Below are 22,876 nucleotides of genomic sequence, written 5' to 3' on the forward strand. Positions count from 1 at the left end.
CCACATGATGTATAAGGATCCCTCAGGGAGAAGGCAGGAGACAAGCAGTTGGGGGAACAACATAAAAACTCACCTCTGAGCACTTGAGGAACGTGAAATAGGTCAACATAGGGATCTCATGTGCGGACCTGTGGGAGCGACTTCCAGCTCAGAGCTTATCCCAGCTCCTCCAGGGTTCTCTAATGGATCAAAACAACAAAAACCCAAATTCACCATTTCTTATATCAGCCTCAGAAGCACCTTCCTCCTCCTCTCTCAGATCTTACCTATTCCCCTGCCCCCTCCACCTCCCTCTGCTAACCGAAAGCTTGTTTGCTGTATCTATGTGTCTGTTTCTGTCTTGGCTGGTTGTCTGTTTTGTCTTTTAGATTCCACATATGAGAGAAATATACGGTATTTGTCTTTCTCCCTCTGGCCATTCCACTTAGAATAACTCCTTCTAGGTTCATCCATGTTGTTGCAAATGGAAAGATTTCATCCTTTTCTTATGGCTGAGTAATATTCCATTGTATATGTATTCCCCACCTTCTGATCCAGTCATCTCTCGATGGACACCCGGGCTGCTTCCGTAGCTTGGCTATTGTAAACAGTGCTGCAGTAAGCATAGGGGTGCACGTATTTCTTTGAACTGATGTTTGAATCTCAGTTTGGCATGGGTTCCGAGTGCTCTGGAGGGAAGAGAAACAAAGACATGGGAATGCAAACATTCTTCATCCTGCTCCCACCCACCTGGAGGTGAGCTCTAGGTTACTACTTACTCTGCAACAGGCCATGTGCTAATAAGCATTTGAGTAAAAATAGCCAACATGTACTGAACTTTTGTGAACTGTTGGGTAATTTTAAGTTTTACATCGACTGAGTCACAGCATAGTGCACCTGTACGGGTGGTATTCTCATCATTCTGTTTCACAGAGGAGAAGTGTAGGGCAACGAGAGGTGAACTTGCCTCAGAGAACATGGTGAGGGCTTGAGCCTGGGCAGCCTGACTCCCAATTCTGCTCTTGTAGGTGACATGACAATGTCTCTCCACTTTCTTTCCTTTATCTTGCTTATCCCTTACCCTGGATGTCTGCCCTAGGAATGACTAGTCTCCTAGTTTCACTGATGAGGAAGCCAAGCCTTGAAAAGGCTGAGTGAACTTGCCCAAGACCACAAAGTGTTCCAGTAGTAGACCCTGGATTCAAAATCAGATTTACTTATTTCTAAAATTCTCTTTTATAGCATTCTGTAATTTCCCTTCGCTTATTTACTTAAAAGACTGAACTAATATCTTCCAGGTAGTTGGAGACGACTTGCTCTTGGCTGAATGAGTTGAGTGAGGTCCTAGGTTTTCCACTGAGCAGCTGAGTGATTTGGTTATTCTCGATGGCATCCCTATGCATGCCATCCCTTCTTTACTGTCCTCTGGTCTTCCTTGTACCCAGAGAGGTTGACCACTATGGACCACTGCATCCCATTCACTTGTCTTCTGGCTTCCTCTTGAATTCAGCCAATGGGGTATTTAACCCAATGCTTACTCTTGTCCTTCCCTGCCTCCCAGCTGTGGCCACTGGTCCTGCTGGGTGGCGGCTCTTCTATGGCTCTGCCTCTCCCTGGAGTACAATAACATCACTCCTCCTTGCTACCCACCACCCAGCCCCTTCAAGCCTAGAGATGATAACAGCTTTCCACTTCTGTTAGTTTCTGGGGGCTTCGCCATGCCTTATAGGTGTACTGTTTCCTCTCAGGGCTCTGACTGATATAAGACCCTTAAGCAAAGCATGCAAATTTCTAGATTATCAGTTTCCCTTAATGTCAAGTGGGGATATAATACCAACCAAAATGGTAGTATTATATTTCAATTATTCAGTACAGTATCTGGCCCAAGATAAGTGGACAATAGATAGAAGCCATTTAAATGGTGGTTTTTATTATGATTATTCTGTGCTCTGAGGCCCTGAAGCACTCCTCACCATTGGTATGTAACTAGGCAGGATCATCGTAAACAGCATGAGGTCATGCCTCCTTAACAACCTCAGTGAGAGTACAGACGTGGGTCTCCATGAGCTGGCCAGTTAGCCCTTCACCTTTCACTGAGGCTGAACATTGGAAATAAAATAGTTTGCTTTTTTGAGATCATACTTTTTTTATTTACCACATAGTGTGGAAAGTACTTAAGTTAATTTTGACAATGACCTTAAGGGGTGGTTGCTCAAAGTGGCCTGCCCAAGGTCAACCACAGCAGCAAAGCTGAGATCGACTCATGCTGAACTCACATCTCTCTGTCCCCAAAGCCTGGCTCTGTAGTCTGCACGGGAGCTGGAGGAGGGATGGCTGTCAGCAGCAGCTCTCCTACCTCCTGCCAATAGGACACTCTGCTTTCTTAGTGGTGCGTATCCAACAATACAACATTCACTTCCCTTCTTTCCCCCCAAACCTACTTATAATTCTGTCATATAGGAGACAAACTGGGTCCCCCAGGGTGCCTAATGAGTTTGATAAGCCGGTTAAAGGGGCAATGTTGAGTCTTGAGGTGGGTGTGTTTGATTAAGCTGTGGAGACTTCAAAGTGAGGTCAGGGGTCTGTGGGATCCATCAAAGGCAGCTTCTTGCCAGGAGCCTCACAGAAGGATGAGAGTGGGAGGGAGTCCTGCAGAGAGGGAGGGCTGGCTGGGGTGTAAGAGGGGACGAGAGGCTGGCAAGGCCAGCACAATAAAAGTGTCAGCAGGGGTGAGGCCTCTGCATCCCATGTGAGTGATGGAGTTCCTACTAATGAGAAACTTGGAGAGAGAGTGGGCCCCAAGGAGCCTTGGAGGTAGCAAGACAAGCAGTGGGTGCCCATACCGAGAGCACTGCCAAAGAGTTTGGCTGCAAAGCCCTCAGGACAGGGAGCTCAAATTTGTTTTCTCATTAGCTGAAATATTTGGAATAAATAAACGGATATCTCTGGAGCCCATTTTATTGCATTTGGAATCATCTTTCATCAGGGTTGTGAGGGGGGAAGATAATAGTTCCTCAAAAGTATAACCATTTTGAAAATACTTGAATAGACTATTTGATCATTTACGGGAAAGAAAAGATGATGTACTTAAAGGTTTTCCCCTTTCCCCCAACCCTCAAACAAAGAAAACACTCCTTGTGTATGTTAACTTTAAAAAAAGAAAAGAAAAGAACCCCTCAGCCTTTTCTTGCTGACTAAGAGAAGGAGCGGACCGCTACCTCACTAGGGAGTGCTCAGCAGGAAGCTGGGGCCTTGACATAACCTTAATATATCCAGCGAGGGGATTCTTTCTCCACATAACAGCTTCTAACGATGGGCTTTGATGATCTCTAAACAAACCTCACATTGAGTAAATACCTGCAATATTTCTTTTACCTGTTTAGCCCATGTTAGCTGGGGTCTCCCTGCTTCTTGAGAACCAGACAAAATTGGCTCTACTTTTCTGTAGATCTATGAGAGGGTAAGAGTTTCCTAGTCATCTTTGGTTCTTACAAGTCATTTAGTCATAACCACCTCTGCTTTACAGAAGGCCAAGATATAAAACCAGGACTCTTCCTTGATTTCCACAAAAATACTCACTTCACAGGGCATAACGCATGTGTAATCACACCAGCCGGGGATGTTGAGGATCAGAGAAAGAGTTACCTCCAAAGCAAATGTAAACAGACTTAAAACTGAATGGTGGGTGTCCTGTACCTGGAAGTCCTTTGGGTACCCCACACTGGGCATTTTCCCTGACCATTTCATATCACAAGGTGCCTCAGCCTTAAATCAGCTTGATGGTCCCCTTTTTGGCTTCCCACATTTCTCTCTTCACACATACTACCATGTCCGTCACCACCATCACCACCATCATCATCATCACTATCCTCACCTTCATCACTACCACGTTACCATGTCCACAACAACCACATCACCATCACCACCATTATCATCATCACCATCATCACCATAGCCATCATCACTACCGTATCACTATCACCACCATCATCACCATCACCACCACCACCATCGTTGTCATTGCCATCATCACCACAGCCATCATCACTACCGTATCACTATCATCACCATCATCACCATCACCACCACCACCATCGTTGTCATTGCCATCATCACCACAGCCATCATCACTACCGTATCACTATCATCACCATCATCACCATCACCACCACCACCATCGTTGTCATTGCCATCATCACCACAGCCATCATCACTACCGTATCACTATCATCACCACCACCACCACCACCACCATCACCACCATCACCATCACATCACCACCACATCACCACCACCACGACCAGCACCACGACATCACCATCATCTTCACTACCACCACCACCATCTCAGCATCGCCATCAACACCTCCACAACCATGCTGGCACCCGGATCTCAGATTCTACCTTCCAGAACAGTGGGAAAATACATTTCTGTTGTTTAAACCACCCAGTCTATGGTGTTTTATTATAGCAGGCTGAGATAACACAGGTATTTTCCCAAATAAAGTTGATTCCTTCTTTGCCAGCTACCAAAAGTAATTTTAGTATCACTATGGGGACAAGTGACCTTTTTCACCCATCTCCTTCCCAATATACAAGTGTCAACAAAGAAAAAAATCTTCTAATTTCTCCCTTCAAGGTCCTGTGCAGGTAGAAGATGGGTCTGGACTTTGCCCCTAACTGGCTAGTTGGGCCTGGGTGTGTCCAATTTATCATTCCAGGCATAAGTTTATCTGCTGATTAAGTGCAGTAATTAGAATAGATGATCTATGTTGAAATGCATGATTTGATGATTTACAGAGATGGGAACCTTAAGAGTAAAACCTTACGGATAAAGGTAACATGAAGGCTGAGAATGTGAGCTGCTGGCATCTTCTCTTGGAGTTTATGTGTGAGTTTAGAAAGGTGACTCCAGGAAGGAGCTTCACACTCCATCTCACTTGAATTTCACTTGACTTTAAAATCAGGGTTGAATATAAAAGAGGTTGATAATGGGGGCGCCCGGGTGGCTCAGTGGGTTAAGCCGCTGCCTTCGGCTCGGGTCATGATCTCAGGGTCCTGGGATCGAGTCCCACATCGGGCTCTCTGCTCGGCAGGGAGCCTGCTTCCCTCTCTCTCTGCCTGCCTCTCTGCCTACCTGTGATCTCTCTCTCTTGCTGTCAAATAAATAAATAAAAATCTTAAAAAAAAAAAGAGGTTGATAATGTGTTTTCCTTTTCATAACCCCATCTTAGGGCCCATCTGTGTATTCTTGTGAAGCATTGGGATGAAATAGTTGAGACGTCTTTCAAGTTGTTCCATTAATCTGAACTTTCATTTTTTAGGAGAAGGAAATTTTTCTATCCTGCATCATTTAAATTCTTTGTCACTCTCCAAGTATTTATGCAACCCTTAATAATATCTCCTATTACTCTTGGTAACATGATCATTTATCTCAAAAAAATGTGTTCTCTGAATCATCTGAGGATCTTGATAAAAATAAATTCTCAAAATCCCTTTTTAATTACAGAAGATTCAGAAGTCCATTGTATGCTGTGTTAAGCATGCTTCCTTCTCGGCATTTGCCCCTTCTCCTTGAATCCAGAGGAATGCAAGAAACCAGATAAAGACCATTTAGTTTTATCTGGGTCAGGCCTAAAAGATTCCTCATGGGAAGCATGAATTTCCTGCCTTGACAAAGATAAAATCATTACTAATGCCTCTGAATTTGTAAAATAGAAAATGTTTTGGGACAGCAACAATAGGATCAAAAGCCAGCTGGACAATCCCTTTTAGGAAAGAACATGGGATTTTGAGTTAGGAAATGAGAGTTTTGGCCTTGGCTGTCACTTGAACACTATTTCTTGCTGTTTATGGAGACATTGATAATATTCTCTCCCCACTGGGTTGTCCCGTAGGTTTACTGTGGTAGTATAGGTGGTTGGGGTCTTTGAGAAATCTCAATAAATAGCTCCATCTTCCCCGATTAAACTCTGAACCAATTGAGAAACAACATAAAAAGTTAGTAAGCTTTTACTGAAAAAGCTAGGTTGATAAATGTAGCATAGTGGAAGAGCCAATAAGAGTGTGTAACTTCTGACACCCCAGTTTCAACCCTGCAACAACATGGAGCTGGAGAGAGACATTTCCTTCTAACCTTGGTGATTCATATTGGGATACTTTATGTGCTAGATTTCTTTGTCTCAAGCATCCTGTTTAAGAAACCCTCCTGTTTAACTTAAGCAAAATAAATATGTCAGAGAATAATGAGGACTTTCAGAATGGACAGGAAGAAGGATAAGAGCCAAACCACGCTGGGGCCTTGGGTTGGGTTGAAATTGGGTTAAGGAGGCCACAAGACAGTCTCGTGGCAGGAATGTTATAGTGAAGAACAAGACTTGTTGATAACTGAAGTGACAACCATGTGTGGTCTCTTTTTTTGCTGCTTAAGATTCAGGGTACAAGACAGGAGTGTTGAAGTGGCTTAGCTTGGTTTGCATGGCTCTGCATGGACAAGGGCAACTGGAACCTTGGGTAGGTCCCATTAGTCTATAGGTATTGTCAAAGACTCAATCCCAATAAAAGAAATTACACTTCTATTGGGAAGAGAAAATAAATTTTAAAATAATCCAATACAGTAACTATCATAGTATGAACTTTCTTTGCCTTTGGATCTACTCCAGTATTTGTATACAAAGACTTTAGGGTCTGCCCTGAGTCTAAATTTCTAAATTTCTAGACTCATTTGTCACCTTTTTTGCTTTCTTCAGATTATTCATTACACACGCCACGTCCTTTCATGCTTCTATACGCTAGTGTTCATCTGCCTACTATACCTCCCTTACTCCTCTTCCATTCTTATACCTGAGCACTCCTACTCTTCCATCATGGCCTAACTGTTAAGTTACTTCTTATCTTCCTGATAATGTAAGGCAGAATTAAATCACACCCTTTCTTCATTTTCCTGCATATGTACATCTCTATTATTATACTACTCACCACATTGTATCATAAGTATTTAGGCATTTGTCAGTATGACAACAAGTCAGACTATGAATGCTCCATACTTCTGTGCCTCACACACAGCAATGATTCAGTATGCCTGGTTTCTGTTTTTCCTGAAATATTCACATTAAGACTGTTGATGTGATGAGAGCTAGACAGAGATCAGAGAACTGTCTCTGTCCTGGCCTTCCATATTTATGGTCACATATTATAATGTCTTAGTTTTCTTATCTGCATAATAAGGAGGTTGTATTAAATTGCCATTTATAAAATTAAAGTATCTTAGAAGTTCATTTTTCTCTCTCACGCAAGAAATCCCGAGATAAGCAGCCCAGGTCAACTCTGGTGGCTCCACAAAGTTAGCAGGGACATAGGTTTATTCTGGTTCATACTCCATCCTGGTTAGAGTGTTGCCTCACTGCCCAAGAAGGTTGCCTGAATCCATCCAAGCTTCATCATAAGGGAATTAGAAGGGAGGAAGGGGCAGAGGAGGGCCAACCAATTTCCTCAGGGAAACTCCAGAAGTTTTACAAAATACTTCCTATGTCTTAGTGGTCCAAACTTAGTCACATGCCCAGACTGGTGCAAAGTATAGTGGATAATATAGTTTTTTATCCCGGTGACAACAGCCTCGCCTAAACATAAGGGTTCTCTTAAGGTGAGGGAAAGAAAGGATAATAAGAGGTAACCAGCAGTCTCTGCCATAGTGGACTACTTTGGTGAAAGTTATTGGAGAAGTTTTCTCAGAGATTAAAACTAAGTCTAATCTTGAAAGATGAGGAGGATTCAGTTATACAAAAAACTACATAAAGAATATCTTATGAAAAGGTAACAACAAATGCCCTTTCTTATAATTAGCTTGAGGTCTTGTGACTGAATTGTCGAGGGGCACCTGTGGGGGCTCAGTTGGTTAAGTGCCTGCCTTTGTCTCAGGTCATGATCTCAGACTCCTGGGATCGAGACCTGCATCAGGCTCCCTGCTCAGTGAAGACTCTGCTTCTCCTTCTCCCTCTGCCCTCCCCCGCCCCCTAACTTGTTTTCTGTCTCTCTCAAATGAATAAACAAAATATTTTTTTTTTAAGGTGGAAGATCTGGGTCCATACCAATTAGTCTCCCCCTTGCCCTCTACTGTAGCCCCAAGACTTATCTCTAGAACCCCAAGATTCATGGAGATAGTTTGAAAAAATTACTGGACTAGATGATGCTGAGGATCTTTCCAGGTCTAACATTCTGCAATTTTACTGATTTATTACTTATAAGATATATAGCTTGGCTTATTTTCAGTTTGGATCTTTTTGTAAATTAAATGTTAATTTGAGAAACCAGATTAAAAAATAATTACTGAATTAAATTTCCAGAGACTATTGAGAAGACTGCCAAAATATAAGATGCATGATAAGAACATATTTTTAAAAATATATGGGATTTTTTTATGATTAAATAACTAACACATGTTCCCTATGTGAAATCTAAAAAAAAAATTATGAAGAGAGAAAGATTATAAAAGTCACTTACAGTTCTACAACTTGGAAATAACAGGAATTCATTTACATTTCAGTTTCATCGAGGTGAAGCTTGGAGGTGCCTGGGGTGGGGAGTGTGGGGACAATAGAGTGGGATTTGCAATCAGAAAGAAAAACCTACAGGGTGTGGACGTCCACTTGTACCTCTAGGGACTCTGGGCTTAAAGGTATACATTTACAAGGTCAGAAAGGCACACATTTATATCTGACAACGCATTTCAAAAAATTGGAAGCAGGAATTTGGAAGAATGAGAAATAGTTGACTTAACTGACTTGAAAAATCTGAAATATGAGCCTGTGGTGTGGAAAGTCAATAAAAAGCCAACTGACTCTTCCTGCAGAATTTGACAGAGGCTCATGTGGATTTGGGACAGCAGGGATTTGGAAAAGTAGGAGGTGGAGGGAGGGTCCAAAAACAGGTGGATTGCTGAAAATCCTCATTTATATTAGCAGTTAGACTCCCCACCCCCTCCTCAGGGCAACTCTTCCCTTCCCCGACTCTGGCCAATGGTCTGAGATTTACTGTAGAGAACCTGTCTACAGGTTCTCAAGTTGGAGAGGTTATAAACGACTGAGGGTATGACAGAGACACTTTCTGAAACAGAGGATGTTAGGTGAAGAGCTGCACACTGGAAGTGACACCTCCCACTTCTGGCCCCACTCCGCCTCCTGAGTACTAATGCCGAAGCTTGCAACCATCTCCACAAACCTCAACGCAATATAGACGGGAAGATCTGTATTTGGGAAACGTGATGTGCCCAAGAGTGAAGTGTTACAGTGACTGCTTTTTGTGAGCCTTTACAAAGACAACAAGACTGTGTCCCTAGACCCTCCTGCATCAAAGCCCAGATCACCAGATATTTTAATAACGAACTGAACAAACAGGAAAAAAAAAAGTGATTGAACCTTTTTAATATTCTCAGAAAAATGAGAGAAGAAAATGTGCCCATGAAAAATAATAGATTGCTTTAAAAGGAAAGATCTTGGGTATTAAAATGTGATAGCAGAAATTAAAAATCCAGTGAAAGGCTTGGAAAACAAAGTTGAGAAACTATTTCAAAATAGGTCTCCCAAATGTGGTGAAAAAAGGCAAGAAAATTAAAGAATCGGTTGAGGAGTTCCAAAAGACATAAGTGATACAGGTTTCACAAAGAGAGACGAAGGGAAATAAAAATGATTAAAGACCTATTCTGAAAATACTGCCCAGACCATAGGAGTTAAGTTTCAAAGGATAGGCAGCATGACTGGACAGCAAACTGAGTGACAAAAAAAACAAGAAGAGAAAGCAAAACTAGGCAGATTATCATAAAAATGTTAGGAAGCTAGTGATAGAGAAAAATTGTCAAAGCCTCCAGACGGGGAGATAGGTGCCATAGAAATGGGTTGGGGATCAGAATAGGATCAGACTCCTGCAGACAGTATGGGAAGCTAGAGACAACGGAGTTACAAACAGAGCTCTAGAAACAGTAGAACTGATAATTGAGCACAAAGGTTGAAGAAAGACATTTTGGGACCTGAAAGTTCTTAATGTGTTTCTGTCCCAAGTATCTTTTTTGGGGGATGCTCTTGAAAGATGTGCTTCCCTAAGGACTGGCCATCAGCCAAGAGAGTAGGCCAGGTGTCCTGGAAACAGGGTTGAAAACACAGGAACGAGGAGAAGGCCACTCCCAGGCATGACCCAAGACAAAAAATCAGGACAAGTGATGAGTGGCAGCTCTCTGGAACAAGAGATCCAGTTCAGAGCAGCAGGGGAGAGAGCTCCATCCAGCCGGGTTGTCTGCAAGGGAGAGTCCACGGCTGACGAGTTTCCTGCCAGGCCAAAGTCCTGCTCTGTCAGAGTTGGGCAATGAGTTTGTGAAGTCGCACCCTGTACAGAAGAGTTGGACTAAACTGAGGAAATGGTTAATTCCAGGGCACAAATTATTACGGAGGAAAGGAAATGAAACTACAGTCCAGTACCTGGAGCTACTCTGCCTTATTTTTACATCGTCATAAAATGTAGACAATAAACATTGGCTCAACTGGAAAGGGTGATGGAGCTCTTTTGGAAGACTAGGAAAAGATGAACGTACATGTTTGTGTGTGAGGGGACGAAGCGTGTGGCTGGCAAGTGGAATCTCATGCCCCATCACTAGTGATCAGTTGACGGGATACGCAAAAAAAGAGCAAACTACACCAGCCAGTTATAAATGTGGAAGCAACCACCAGAGCAAATAGCCAAAAACATAGAAAGTGTTTGGTTTTGGGCAGTTGGAATTGGGAAAGAAGATGGACAGAGTGGGTATCTGATTTTTTGTACATTATTTTGATTAATAAGAATGAAATGAAACTTAAAAAGTACTATCTTAAAATCTAACATTTTGACCAACATCTCATTATATAATTCTTTTTTTTAAAAAAATATTTATTTATTTATTTGACAGAAAGAGATCACAAGTAGGCAGAGAGGCAGCGGGGAGGGGGAGCAGACTCCCCGCTGAGCAGAGAGCCCAATGGGGGGCTCGATTCCAGGACCCTGAGATTATGACCTGAGCCCAAGGCAGAGGCTTAACCCAATGAGCCACCCAGGCACCCCTTGTTATATAATTCTTATGGAATTATAAATACTCTGAGTTTTTTAGCTAAACATCTAAATGATCTGGAAAAAAAAAAATTCCAAAGCAGTAAAGTAGAAAAGCTACAAAGTTTCCTCCTCCTCTCACACAAATTATTTGAAAAACAATGAGGTCTATTTGAAAGTATTTCATCATACCTAACTATATTCAGAAGGACACTCAAGAAATATTTTTGAATAAAAAGTTGAGCATGTAGTAAATGTTTCAAGTTTTTAAAATAATGAGCCTGTATTTTTTTCAACTATACAAGTTATAGATTATGTGCTGTCTGTATTTAAGTTCAATGCTACTTAACACAGGGTCTGGCCATACATATGGGAGATGCTCACTAAGTGTTTGGATGGAACTGAAATTTTTGAGGGCCCTAGAGACCTGATCGAGCCAAGAATTAAGGGAAGGGGTGCTCTCTGTTGACTTGCTACAATTTGATTTCTCACTTTTCTGTTGGAATGAAAATGAAATTCACAAATTCCTAGAGGCTTTTACTAGGAGTGAAATTCCAAGCTTTTATGATTCTTGTCTGTAAAGGAACTTACTGGACTCCATGCCTTAGATTAGTGACCTACATCTGGATTCTAGATGGATTCATGGTTTTCCTCATAGTCTATAAATCACATATGCAAAATGAGACCTCTTTAATCTGCTCCAGCCCCAGTTGCTTGTCAGTATTTTGTTAGCAAGAGAAGAACATATCATAGAAAACTTTTTTTAATTTAGGAAAGCTTTTTTTTTCTGTTTTCCTATTAACATTTTATATTTGAATTAGTTATGTTCTTCTGCAATTAAAAATTTCCCTTCCACATATTACTAATGCTGTTGATAATATCTCCTCCTTTTAAGTCGTCTTTTCCCACTTATTTTTAAGATAATATTTAGCCAATACACACTTACTGTTTATGGGAAAGTGTAGGAGAAAATATCACCCAAAATATTATAACAGCTTCTAAAATGCTCACCATGTGCCAGATATTCCAAATATTTTACTTATAGAAGCTAACGTAATCCTCTAGTATTAGTTTTCTATGGCTGCTATAACAAATTATCACAAGCTTAGTGAATTAAAACGACACAGATTTATTAGCTTACAGTTCTGTAGTTTGAAAGTTCCAAGTGGTCCCATTGGGCTAAAGTCCAAGTTTCAGTGGGGCTGAATTTTGTTTCTAGAAGCTCCAGGAAAGAATGCTTCCTTTCCTTTCCCAGTTTCTGGAGCTGTCCATGTTCCTAGGCTCTTGACCTCTTCCTCCATCTTGAAAGTCAGCCACACAGCATCTCTGTACCCCTGCTTCTGTTGTCACATCTCTTCTCCTGACTCCCTTCTTCAACCTTCATCTTCCACTTTTAAGGATCCTCTTGATTGTACTGGGCCCCAACTCAATAACCCTACATCACCTCCCTATCTGAAGGCCAGCTGATTAGCAACTTAATTCCACCTGCCACTTAATTACCGTCTGCTATATAAGGTAACACACTCGGTTTCTGGGGATTAGAATGTGGACACATTATAGGCATATTATTCTGCCCACCACACCTCTCAACAACACTACAGTACTACGAGCACTACTATTATTATTACCCACTTTCACAGATAAGGCGTGGAAAAGCTATGCAAATTTCCTGAGCGCGTAAAGCTAAGATTTTGAACCCAGGCAGTTTGGATCTAGAGCTCAAAACCTACATTTATACCAAGATAACTCATCATCACTTTTTACTTTAGTGTCTTTCTTTTTTGTGTACTTTTTAACATAATTGTTAGGTGAGGGCTATAATTTGGTACACTTTTTACTTTATTTCTACTTAACATCACTACTTGAACTTTGTCCTTTATCTTTTAAATGTCTGTAAGGCATTCTAGTTCAGCCTCAGGGCCTTTGCACTTGCCTATCATGATCTCCCAATATTTCCATATGGCTTATTCCCTTTTACTTCACTGTGCAAATGCCGTCTCATTAAGGAGGACTTCCTTGCCCACTGCTGCTAAAAAGAGTAACCTGTCACTCCCGGTCCTTACACCCTGCTTTATTTTCTTCATAATATTTATCACTAATTGATTTCATACATACATACTAATTGTATGCATATATTTATCCATTATTTGTCTCCTCTACTGGAATATAATCTCCACAAGGACAGGAATTTTATTTTGCTCCCTGATGTAGGCATTTGGTAAGTATTCTTGAATAAATGAATAGGGAAAATTTTAAAGCCACAGAGAGGCAGTCAGGATGCCACTACTCTAATAAACACCAGTGGTCTGCATGTTCTATTCAATGCCCATTCATAAATATAATTTTATGTATTTCATTATATAGATGCAATTATGGATGTGTGTATTTCAACTAAATATTAAATCCTCTGCATGTGTCTTATCTTTCACAGACAACTTATCCTCTTTGAGCTCATTTCCTAGTTAGGAAAAGCATATTTAGAGTATTATGTTAAAAATAATAACCTAAGGAAAGTATCCATATAGTGCAAGACAAATAATTGTTACTGAACAAATCATTAGTTTCTTTTGTTTTGATTCCATATTCAATACATTGCAATTACTAAATAATGTTTCATTGAACATTTGTGGTTATTGATATTTTTGTATCTATTTATTTCGGGATAAATACCCAAAATTGGTATTACTATGTTGGAGTGGTTCAAAATATTAGCTAAATTGATAAAATTGAATCAATTTAGAATAAAATATTTATCTCAGTTTTTTTTTATTTTTTCCATTTTATTTATTTTTTTCAGCGTAACAGTATTCATTGTTTTTGCACAACACCCAGTGCTACATGCAAAACGTGGCCTCCCTATTACCCACCACCTGTTCCCCCAACCTCCCACTCCCCGCCCCTTCAAAACCCTCAGGTTGTTTTTCAGAGTCCATAGTCTCTTATGGTTCGCCTCCCCTCCCCAATGTCCATAGCCCCCTCCCCCTCTCCCAATCCCACCTCCCCCCAGCAATCCCCAGTTTGTTTTGTGAGATTAAGAGTCATTTATGGTTTGTCTCAGTTTTAAGTATGAATTTCCCTAAGGACATATAAGTGATACTATTCTTTATATTTTATTTATATTATTAATATTTACATTATTTATATCAAGAGTATACACTTTTTATTATTTCATAAATACTTTCTTCTATTCCCAGTAATATTTGAAGTCTTCCAAGGTATAAACTCTCCTTTATGCCTTAAAACAAATCAGTATTTTGCTTAACATGGGGAAGTGAGTTCAGCCCTTCTGGGCGGAGTGGATTGCTCACTTACTCCAGCTCTGGATCGCCTTTGAATTTCTTCGAATTGATGCCCAAATGATTTCCTTCTAAGTTTTTTAATTGGACAAATCTTTCTAATTCAACAGTTGCTCTTAAAAATAGATTCATCATCGGTCTGTTGCTATAGTTGTTTATATCTTTCCTGGTCTTAATTTAGTCCCAGCATCTGTGCAAAATGGTAGCAAAGTTATTTATTGCTCTGTCATCCAGAGGGGATGCTTGATTCCTGACATTTATATTCCCTTGAACATAAAAACCAGATAGAAAGAAAACCAAACTTCTTGCTTTGGGAACTGAACAGATTGCTTACCATGGTTAGGAGAGAATGCCCTCCCCTGCCTCCTCTTCCTTAATTATAAATACATTTTCAAGGATTGTGTCCCTGAGTAACCAGATAGTGTTCTTTTACATCACATTGGTTGGGATAATTTGAACTGCGGGGCGGGTAACAATCCTATTGGGCTGGCAGAAGAGCTGAATGGTTAAGAAAAGAGTCTTTGGAGGCCTGCAGACCTAGGAGTGTCATCGACCCATTGTGGACCTGCGTCGGTCCCTTTGTCTGTGCGGGGCAGGTTCCTGAGCCGCCGGTAGGGCTCATAGTCAATAGCTCACAGTTTGTGTAAGGAATAAACGATTAACTGTATGCAAAGTGTATGCAAAATACCGGACATGTCTTAACTGCCCCAAATGTTACCCATTATAATACTTAAGGTGGGAATGAAATGAGCGGCATGTGCAGCCGCGTGTCCCTCCGAGCCACGGCGGCCGGAGATCACGGGTTCGCCCCGCCACCTCCTCGCAGCTCGTCCTCTTCCATTGAGGGTCCGAGGGCTTCACTGAACTCAGAGGCATTCCTCAACCTTGTCTTAACTTCTGCATTGAATTATACTTTTTAAAAAGGCGTGTTCTTCCTATTTTGACCTGATAAGGAGGATCAAGTACAGTTATGTTGACAGCTACGCAGAAAGAAACACAAACTTCACTTGACCAATAGGATTCCATCCCTGAAGCTTCGGAATTCAGGCTCAGAAGAGACCGTTATCTGCTCCTTAGAGGGAGCTGGTTGAGGCCTGAGGAACGGTTTCCCATATGCAGCAGACTCCATACCCAGACCCCATATGATAATCTCAGAGCACCAGTCAAGGGGCAAGAAAGAAATATGAGTGTGTGGAACGGAAAGAAGTTTCTATTATAAGCTTCTGCGGCACTGAGATTGTGGTACTTAGTTTCATCTGATTTGAGCCGCCCTGTCCCTTGCCCTGGATTTGTGCCTGAGCTCTGGGCTGGGGGTGGATGAGGAGAGGGCCTTGTCCTCTACAGATGCTGACATTTGGGAAGTCCTGATTCGTACTGTGTTTGTCGGTGATCAGTCTCAGCGGGCTTCTGACTAGCAGTCGCACGTTCCTACAGGAAAGACTGTTAAGGTTCCTAGAATTTCCTTGCTCCCTCTCAGAGTCCCTCCCAGGAATTTAATCCGAAGCTCTAGCTCCATGCCAGGCCACCAGACCCTCTGAGGGACCACCCGGGACCCTGCCAACCTTCTGCCATTTTTGGCCACCCCTGATTTCTCAACTGCTATCAGGCCAGTAGGACAACGACCATCTGTAAGGCAGCTCAGGCCAGGGTTTGCTGACACAGTGCCCAGACTTTCTCCTCTGGCTCTGTGTCTCCTAGGGTCTGGGCTATCCTCTCAGACTCCTGAATCCTGTTCAGAGATGTTATCATTTCCTTGTCAAGCTTCTTTTTTTTCAGACATTTACAAGTTCTACACAAATCTTGCTATTTCTCAGACTCTCTCTTCCTAACCTAACCCCAGGAATCTTAATGAGATCCCAGAATGGGAATGCTTTTCCTGACTCATCACATATTCTTCCAAATCTACCAATTTATGCTTTTGACTTCTCTTACAGTCTTTGGAAACCTGACGCATTATAAAATGGCAGAAAATGTGAAATACCCATTTGTCAGCGATCAGGAAAGAAATGTAAATGAAAAGGGGAAACTTTTAAAGATAAGAGTCACATCAGATGTAATAAAAATCATCAGAAAAATGATAACCAGATTTAGCATTAAGGAACATGTATATACTTTAGGGGAGCTCACCCACAGTGAAAAGGAGAAGGTAGAAGAGTAACTACTTCTGGTTCCTTCTCTGAACTCCATCTTACAGATGCCATGGGAGTAGCAAGGAAGTATATGAATCTAAACATTTAAAATGAAACACTGGGTGGCCCCTGGGCAGACAGGGAGCAGTTGTTTCCCTGAGAGGGAGAGAGTAGCAGCTGTGTTGGAGGAGGCATCAGCATCTAGGGGTGGAGTTGGGGTGCTTCCCAGTTGTGTTCTCTTTCTCCTCCTACCTTACACTTGAGGACCTAAGCCCGTGTCTTCACTGGTGGATTAAAAAACAAAGCTCACGCCAAAAACAGAAATACCCTTGGTGCCCGCCCAGAGCTGCCTGGGTCCACAGGCAACATCAGGGCCAGGTGGGTGCTCACAGTGCAGAGGAACATGGCAGTCGGACACTAGGGTGGTGGGTGGTGCTGGGCATTTAGTTCAGGCCTCACCCTTCACATTTGTTTAGGGCTAGGGAATGAAAGTCAGGATAGAAAACTTCTCTTGGGGGCAGCTGAGAGGAGCGGTGCAGAAAACGATGAGGAGAGTCAAGTTGTGGATTCAGAGTCTCCCACTGTGATGCATGCCCATTTCTTCTCCAAACACACAAGGAGGGGCACACCAACCAGGAACGAGAGTCTTGCTCCTCTTCTCATTTCATATTACTAACCAGGGAAATACACCTCATAGGAGACACCAAAACAAAACAAAAACTACAAAATGAATAAATTATACCCCACACAACTGGATCATGGCCCTAACAAGCTAAGTGTTTAATAATAATTTATATCTACAAAGTAGTTATTTTATTTATGTAGTGGATGTTGACATCAATAATTTAAGAAATTGGAAGATAAATGTAAATAGAACTTTTGATATTAAATTGGGCATAACCATTAAATAATAAAAATAGAATGTGCAACTCTCAAATGAGGAGAAGAGAACTCTATTTTTTGAAGGGCAAGAAAAGAGAAAAAGAAAGTATGGCAAATAGAAAATAAGGAAAGTGTGGGGAAACACATTCTAATATACAAATAATAATAAATGCAAATGGGTTTAACTTACTGAACAAAAGAGAGAATTTTAAAGGTTCATTTAAAAAGTATGTTCTATGAATATACTTTGTTAGAGGAAACACATTTAAAACTGAAGGATAAGGAGAATCAACAACAAATTAAGCCAACCCCACACACAAGAAGGGAAATAATCAAGATTAGAGCAGAGATCAATGAGATAGAAACTAGGGATACAGTAGAACACATCAATGAAACTAGAAGCTGGTTTTTTGAAAGAATCAATAAGACTGATAAACCACTGGCCCAACTAATCCAAAAGAAAAGAGAGAGGGCCAAAATTAATAAAATTATGAATGGAAAGGGAGAGATCACGACTAATACCAAGGAAACAGAAACAATCATCAGAAATTATTATCGGCAGTTATATGCCAATAAGTTAAGCAACTTAGATGAAATGGATGTATTCCTGGAAACTGAATCAGGAAGAAATTGACAACCTGAATAGACCAATATCTAGTAACGAGATTGAAACAGTGATCAAAAACCTCCCAAAAAACAAGAGCCCAGGGAGCACCTGAGTGGCTCAGTGGGTTAAAGCCTCTGCCTTCGGCTCAGGTCATGATCCCAGGGTGCTGGGATTGAGCCCAGCATCAGGCTCTCTGCTCCACGGGGAGCCTGCTTCCTCCTCTCTCTCTCTCTGCCTGCCTCTCTGCCTAGTTGTGATTTCTCTCTGTCAAATAAATAAAACATAAAAAACAAAAACAAAAACAAAAAAAAAACAAGAGCCCAGGACCTGAAGGATTCCCTGGAGAATTCTACCAAACATTCAAAGAAGAAATAATACCTATTCCTCCTGAACCTGTTTCAAAAGATAGAAACAGAAGGAAAACTTCCAGACTCTTTTTATGAGGCCAGCATTACCCCGACCCCCAAACCAGGCAAAGACCCCACCAAAAGGGAGAATTTCAGACCAATATCCCTGATGAATATGGATGCCAAGATTCTCAACAAGATCCTAGCTAATAGGATCCAACAGTACATTAAAAAGATTATCCACCATGACCAGGTGGGATTTATCCATGGGATGCAAGTGTGGTTCAACATTCAAAAATCAATCAATGTGATAGAACAATTCAATAAGAGAAGAGAGAAGAGCACATGGTCCTTTCAATTGATGCAGAAAAAGCATTTGACAAGATAGAGCATCCATTTCTGATTAAAAGGATTCAAAGTATAGGGAGAGGGAACATTCCTCAACTTCATAAAATCCATGAAAAACTCCCAGTGACTATCATCCTCAATAGGGAAAAGCTGACAGCCTTCCCTCTGAGATCAGGAACATGACAAGGATGCCCACTCTCACCACTCTTGTTCAACATAGTACTAGAAGTCCTAGCAACAGCAATCAGGACAACAAAAAGAAAAAAAAAGGTATTCAAATTGGCAAATAAGAAGTCAAACTCTCTCTCTTCACAGATGACATGATATGTTATATGAAAAACTCAAAACACTCCACCCCAAACTACTAGAACTCATGCAGTAATGTGGCAGGATACAAAATCAGTGTACAGAAATCGGTTCCTTTCATATACATTAACAATGAAAAAAAAAGAAATGGAAATTAGAGAATCAATTCCATTACTATAGCACCAAGAGCCATAAGATACCTGGGAATAAACCTAACCAAAGAGGTAAAGAATCCGTACTCAAAGAACTACAGAACACTCAGGAAAGAAATTGAAGAAGACACAAAAAGATGGAAGACCATGCTCATGGATCAGAAGAATAAACACTATCAAAATGTCTATATTGCCTAGACCCATCTATACTTTCAATGCCATCTCAATCAAAATTCCAGTGGCATTTTCAAAGAGCTGGAACAAATAATCCTAAAATCTGTATGGAACCAGAAGAGACCCTGAATTGCTAAGGAAAAGTTGAAAAAGAAAAACAAAAATGGGGGCATCGTGTTGCCTATTTCATGCTTTACTACAAAGCTGTGATCACCAAGACAACATGATACTGGCACAAAAACAGACACATAGACCAGTGGAACAGAGTAGAGAGCCCAGATATGGACCCTCAATTGTATGGTCAAATAATCTTTGACAAAGCAGGAAAAATATACAGTGGAAAAAAGTCTCTTCAATAAATGGTGCTGGAAAAATTGGACAGCTATGTGTAGAAGAATGAAACTTGACCATTCTCTTACACCATACACAAAGATAAACTCAAAATGGATAAAAGACCACAACATGAGAGAGGAATCTATCAAAATCCTAGAGGAGAACATAGGCAGTAACCTCTTCAACATCGGCCACAGCAATGTCTTGTCTTTCCAGAAACAGAAGTGAAAATGAACTTATAGAACTTCAAGATCAAAAGCATCTGCACAGCAAAGAAAACAGTCAACAAAACAAAGAGGCAACATACAGAATGGGAGAAGATATTCGCAAATGCCACTACAGACAAAGGGCTGATATCCAAGATCTATAAAGAACTCCTCAAACTCAACACACACAAAACAGATAATCATATCAAAAAATGGGCAGAAGACTTGAACAAACACTTCTCCATGAAGACATACAAATGGCTTGTAGACACATGAAAAAAATGTTCATCATCATTAGCCATCAGGGAGATTCAAATCAAAACCACATTGAGATACCACCTTGCACCAGTTCGAATGGCCAAAAGCAAAAAGACAGTAAACAACATGTGTTGGAGAGGATGTGGAGAAAGGGGAACTCTCTTACACTGTTGGTGGGAGTGCAAGTTGGTGCAGTCACTTTGGAAAACAGTGTGGAGATTCCTTAAGAAATTAAAAATAGAGTTACCCTATGACCCTGCAATTGCACTACTGGGTATTTACCCCAAAGACACAGATGCACTGAAAAGAAGGGCCATCTGTACTCCAGTGATCATAGCAGCAATGGCCACAGTTACCAAACTGTGGAAAGAACCAAGATGCCCTTCAACAGACGAATGGATAAAGAAGATATGGTCCATATATACAATGGAGTATTATGCCTCCATCAGAAAGGATGAATACCCAACTTTTGTATCAACAAGGATGAGACTGGAAGAGATTATGCTGAGTGAAATAAGTCCAGCAGACAGATCAATTATCATATGGTTTCACTTACTTGTGGAGCATAAAGAATAACATGGAGGACATTGGGAGATGGAGAGGAGAAGTGAGTTGTGGGAAACCAGAGGGGGAGACAAACCATGAGAGACTGTGGACTCTGAGAGACAAACTGAGTGTTTTGGGGAGGGATGGGGGTCTGGGTGAGCCTGGTGGTAGGTATTGTGGAGGGCACGTATTGCATGAAACACTGGGTGTGGTGCACAAACAATGACTTTTGGAACACTGAAAAAAAATTTTAAAAAAACCACTGAAAGATATAGAAAACTCTAAAATAAATGTATGGACCAATACAAACTAGACAAAGTCCTGATAGCAATTTTGATATTTAGGTGGAATTCAAGGGGAAAATATTATAAGGGTAAAAGTGGAACATAAAAGAACACAGATCCAGAAGCTAATTAGAAACATATAGGCACCTTTAAAAATAGGCGAAAGTAAAAGCCACAAACAGAACTATGGGAGAAAATAAATAATACCATACTTAACATCAACACACTTAAACATAACCCTTTCAGAAACTGCTAAATTAAGCAAAACATAAATGCATTACAAAATAACTCTGGTGAAAGAGGAAAATCACAAGAGAAATCACAAGGTACTTAAAACCACACGAATGAAAACACGGGAAATTTGTGGGCCTCGCTAAAGCAGTGCTATGTGAAAGTTACAGCTCTAAAAATCTTTTATGAGAAAACAACATAGATGAGAACAAATAAACTAGAAATCGACAGTGTCAGAAATTGGAAAAAAGAGCAACAGAGCAAATTGAAACAACCAAAGGGAAAAGATGTGTTGGGTGTAAGGGCTGAAATCGATGAATCAGAGCCTAAGAGTAGCATAATGAATCAAAATTCAGAATTCAGAAATGGAGAAACGGAGATAAAGGTCTGGGAGTGGACATGCAAATCTCCTTAAATGTGGAACTAAGAAAAAGTGTGGGTTGCAATGACAGAAGAGAATGCAACTATTGAAAACCATCACTTGTTGGAACAGAAATCATTGAACAGTGTTAGGCTGAACCATGCCCCCAGAAAGTTAGCCATGTCTGAATTCTGGAACCTGGGACTGCTGCCTTAAATGGCCAATAGGACTTTTTAGATGTGATTTCACACAGGCGTTAGGGTGGAGAGATCATCGTCCATTATCTGGGTAGGGCCTGCATGCAGTCATATATATTCTTACAGGACAGAGAGAGACGAGACTTGGCCCACAGGGCAGATGAGGAAAAGCCATGGGACCACAGAGGCAGAGACTGGAATGACACCATTTGTGTCCTGGGGAAGGGAGGCAGCCTCCAAACATTGGAAGAAGCAAGGCAAGGATTCCCTCCCAGAGCCTCCAGAGCCGTGGCCCTGCTGACCCCTTGACGTGGGACTTGATTTTGAGACTGATTTTGGATTTCTGGCTTCCAAAACAGTGAATGAATACATTTCTGTTGTTTAAACCACCAAGTACTGTATGGTGAGTGACATAATAGAACATAATATGGTAATTTGTCACACCAAGAAAACTGAGGAAGAGGAAGGAAGAGCAATGCAGTAACTTCCTTGTCTTCTCCATCAGAAAGTTAATAAATATTGTTTAAAGTTAAATGAAAAAGACCTCTCATGACCCCACCCCATAACATTTTCATATCATTTTATTTTATTTTATTTTTTTTAAATTTTTATTTCTTTGACAGAGAGAAATCACAACTAGGCAGAGAGGCAGGCAGAGAGAGAGGAGGAAGCAGGCTCCCCGCCAAGCAGAGAGCCCGATGCGGGGCTCGATCCCAGGACCCTGGGACCATGACCTGAGCTGAAGGCAGAGGCTTCAACCCACTGAGCCACCCAGGCGCCCCTTCATATCATTTTAGAAATGGTTATCTTTTATATGATATCTCTGATGTTTAGAAATTCATATGCTGAAATCCTAATGCCCAATGCGAGGTGGACCAACTAGGAGGTGGAGCCTCGGGGAGGGGAATAGGCATGAGGTTGGAACATCGTGAACTAGTAGACAGAAACTTGCTCCCCTCCCATCATGTGAGGACACAGCAAGAAGGTGCTGTTCATGAACTATCAAGTGGGCCCTTTACCAGTCAAGTCTGCTGGGGCCATGTTCCTGGATCTCCCAGCCTCCAGAAGTGTGAGAAGTAAGTTTCTGTTATAAGCTACTTAGTCTGTAATATTTTACTGTAGCAGCAGACAGGAGGTTTGCAGAGGTTGGAAATCAGATAAAGAGCCCACTAGT

At 41.2% G+C, this 22,876-nt stretch overlaps 1 protein-coding gene across 1 annotated transcript in view; it reads left to right on the plus strand.

Moving 5' to 3' along the window:
* The first annotated feature begins 3,806 nt into the window (after positions 1 to 3,806).
* The window catches only part of LOC123948853 (treacle protein-like), a 120,494-nt gene continuing 101,424 nt past the window's right edge, over positions 3,807 to 22,876 (plus strand). The window contains 1 exon segment of the mRNA XM_046015980.1: positions 3,807 to 4,197. Coding sequence (XP_045871936.1) covers positions 3,807 to 4,197 — 391 coding nt within the window.

The sequence above is a fragment of the Meles meles genome, chromosome 8, assembly GCF_922984935.1.
Source record: "Meles meles chromosome 8, mMelMel3.1 paternal haplotype, whole genome shotgun sequence".
Classification (NCBI taxonomy): Eukaryota; Metazoa; Chordata; class Mammalia; order Carnivora; family Mustelidae; genus Meles; species Meles meles.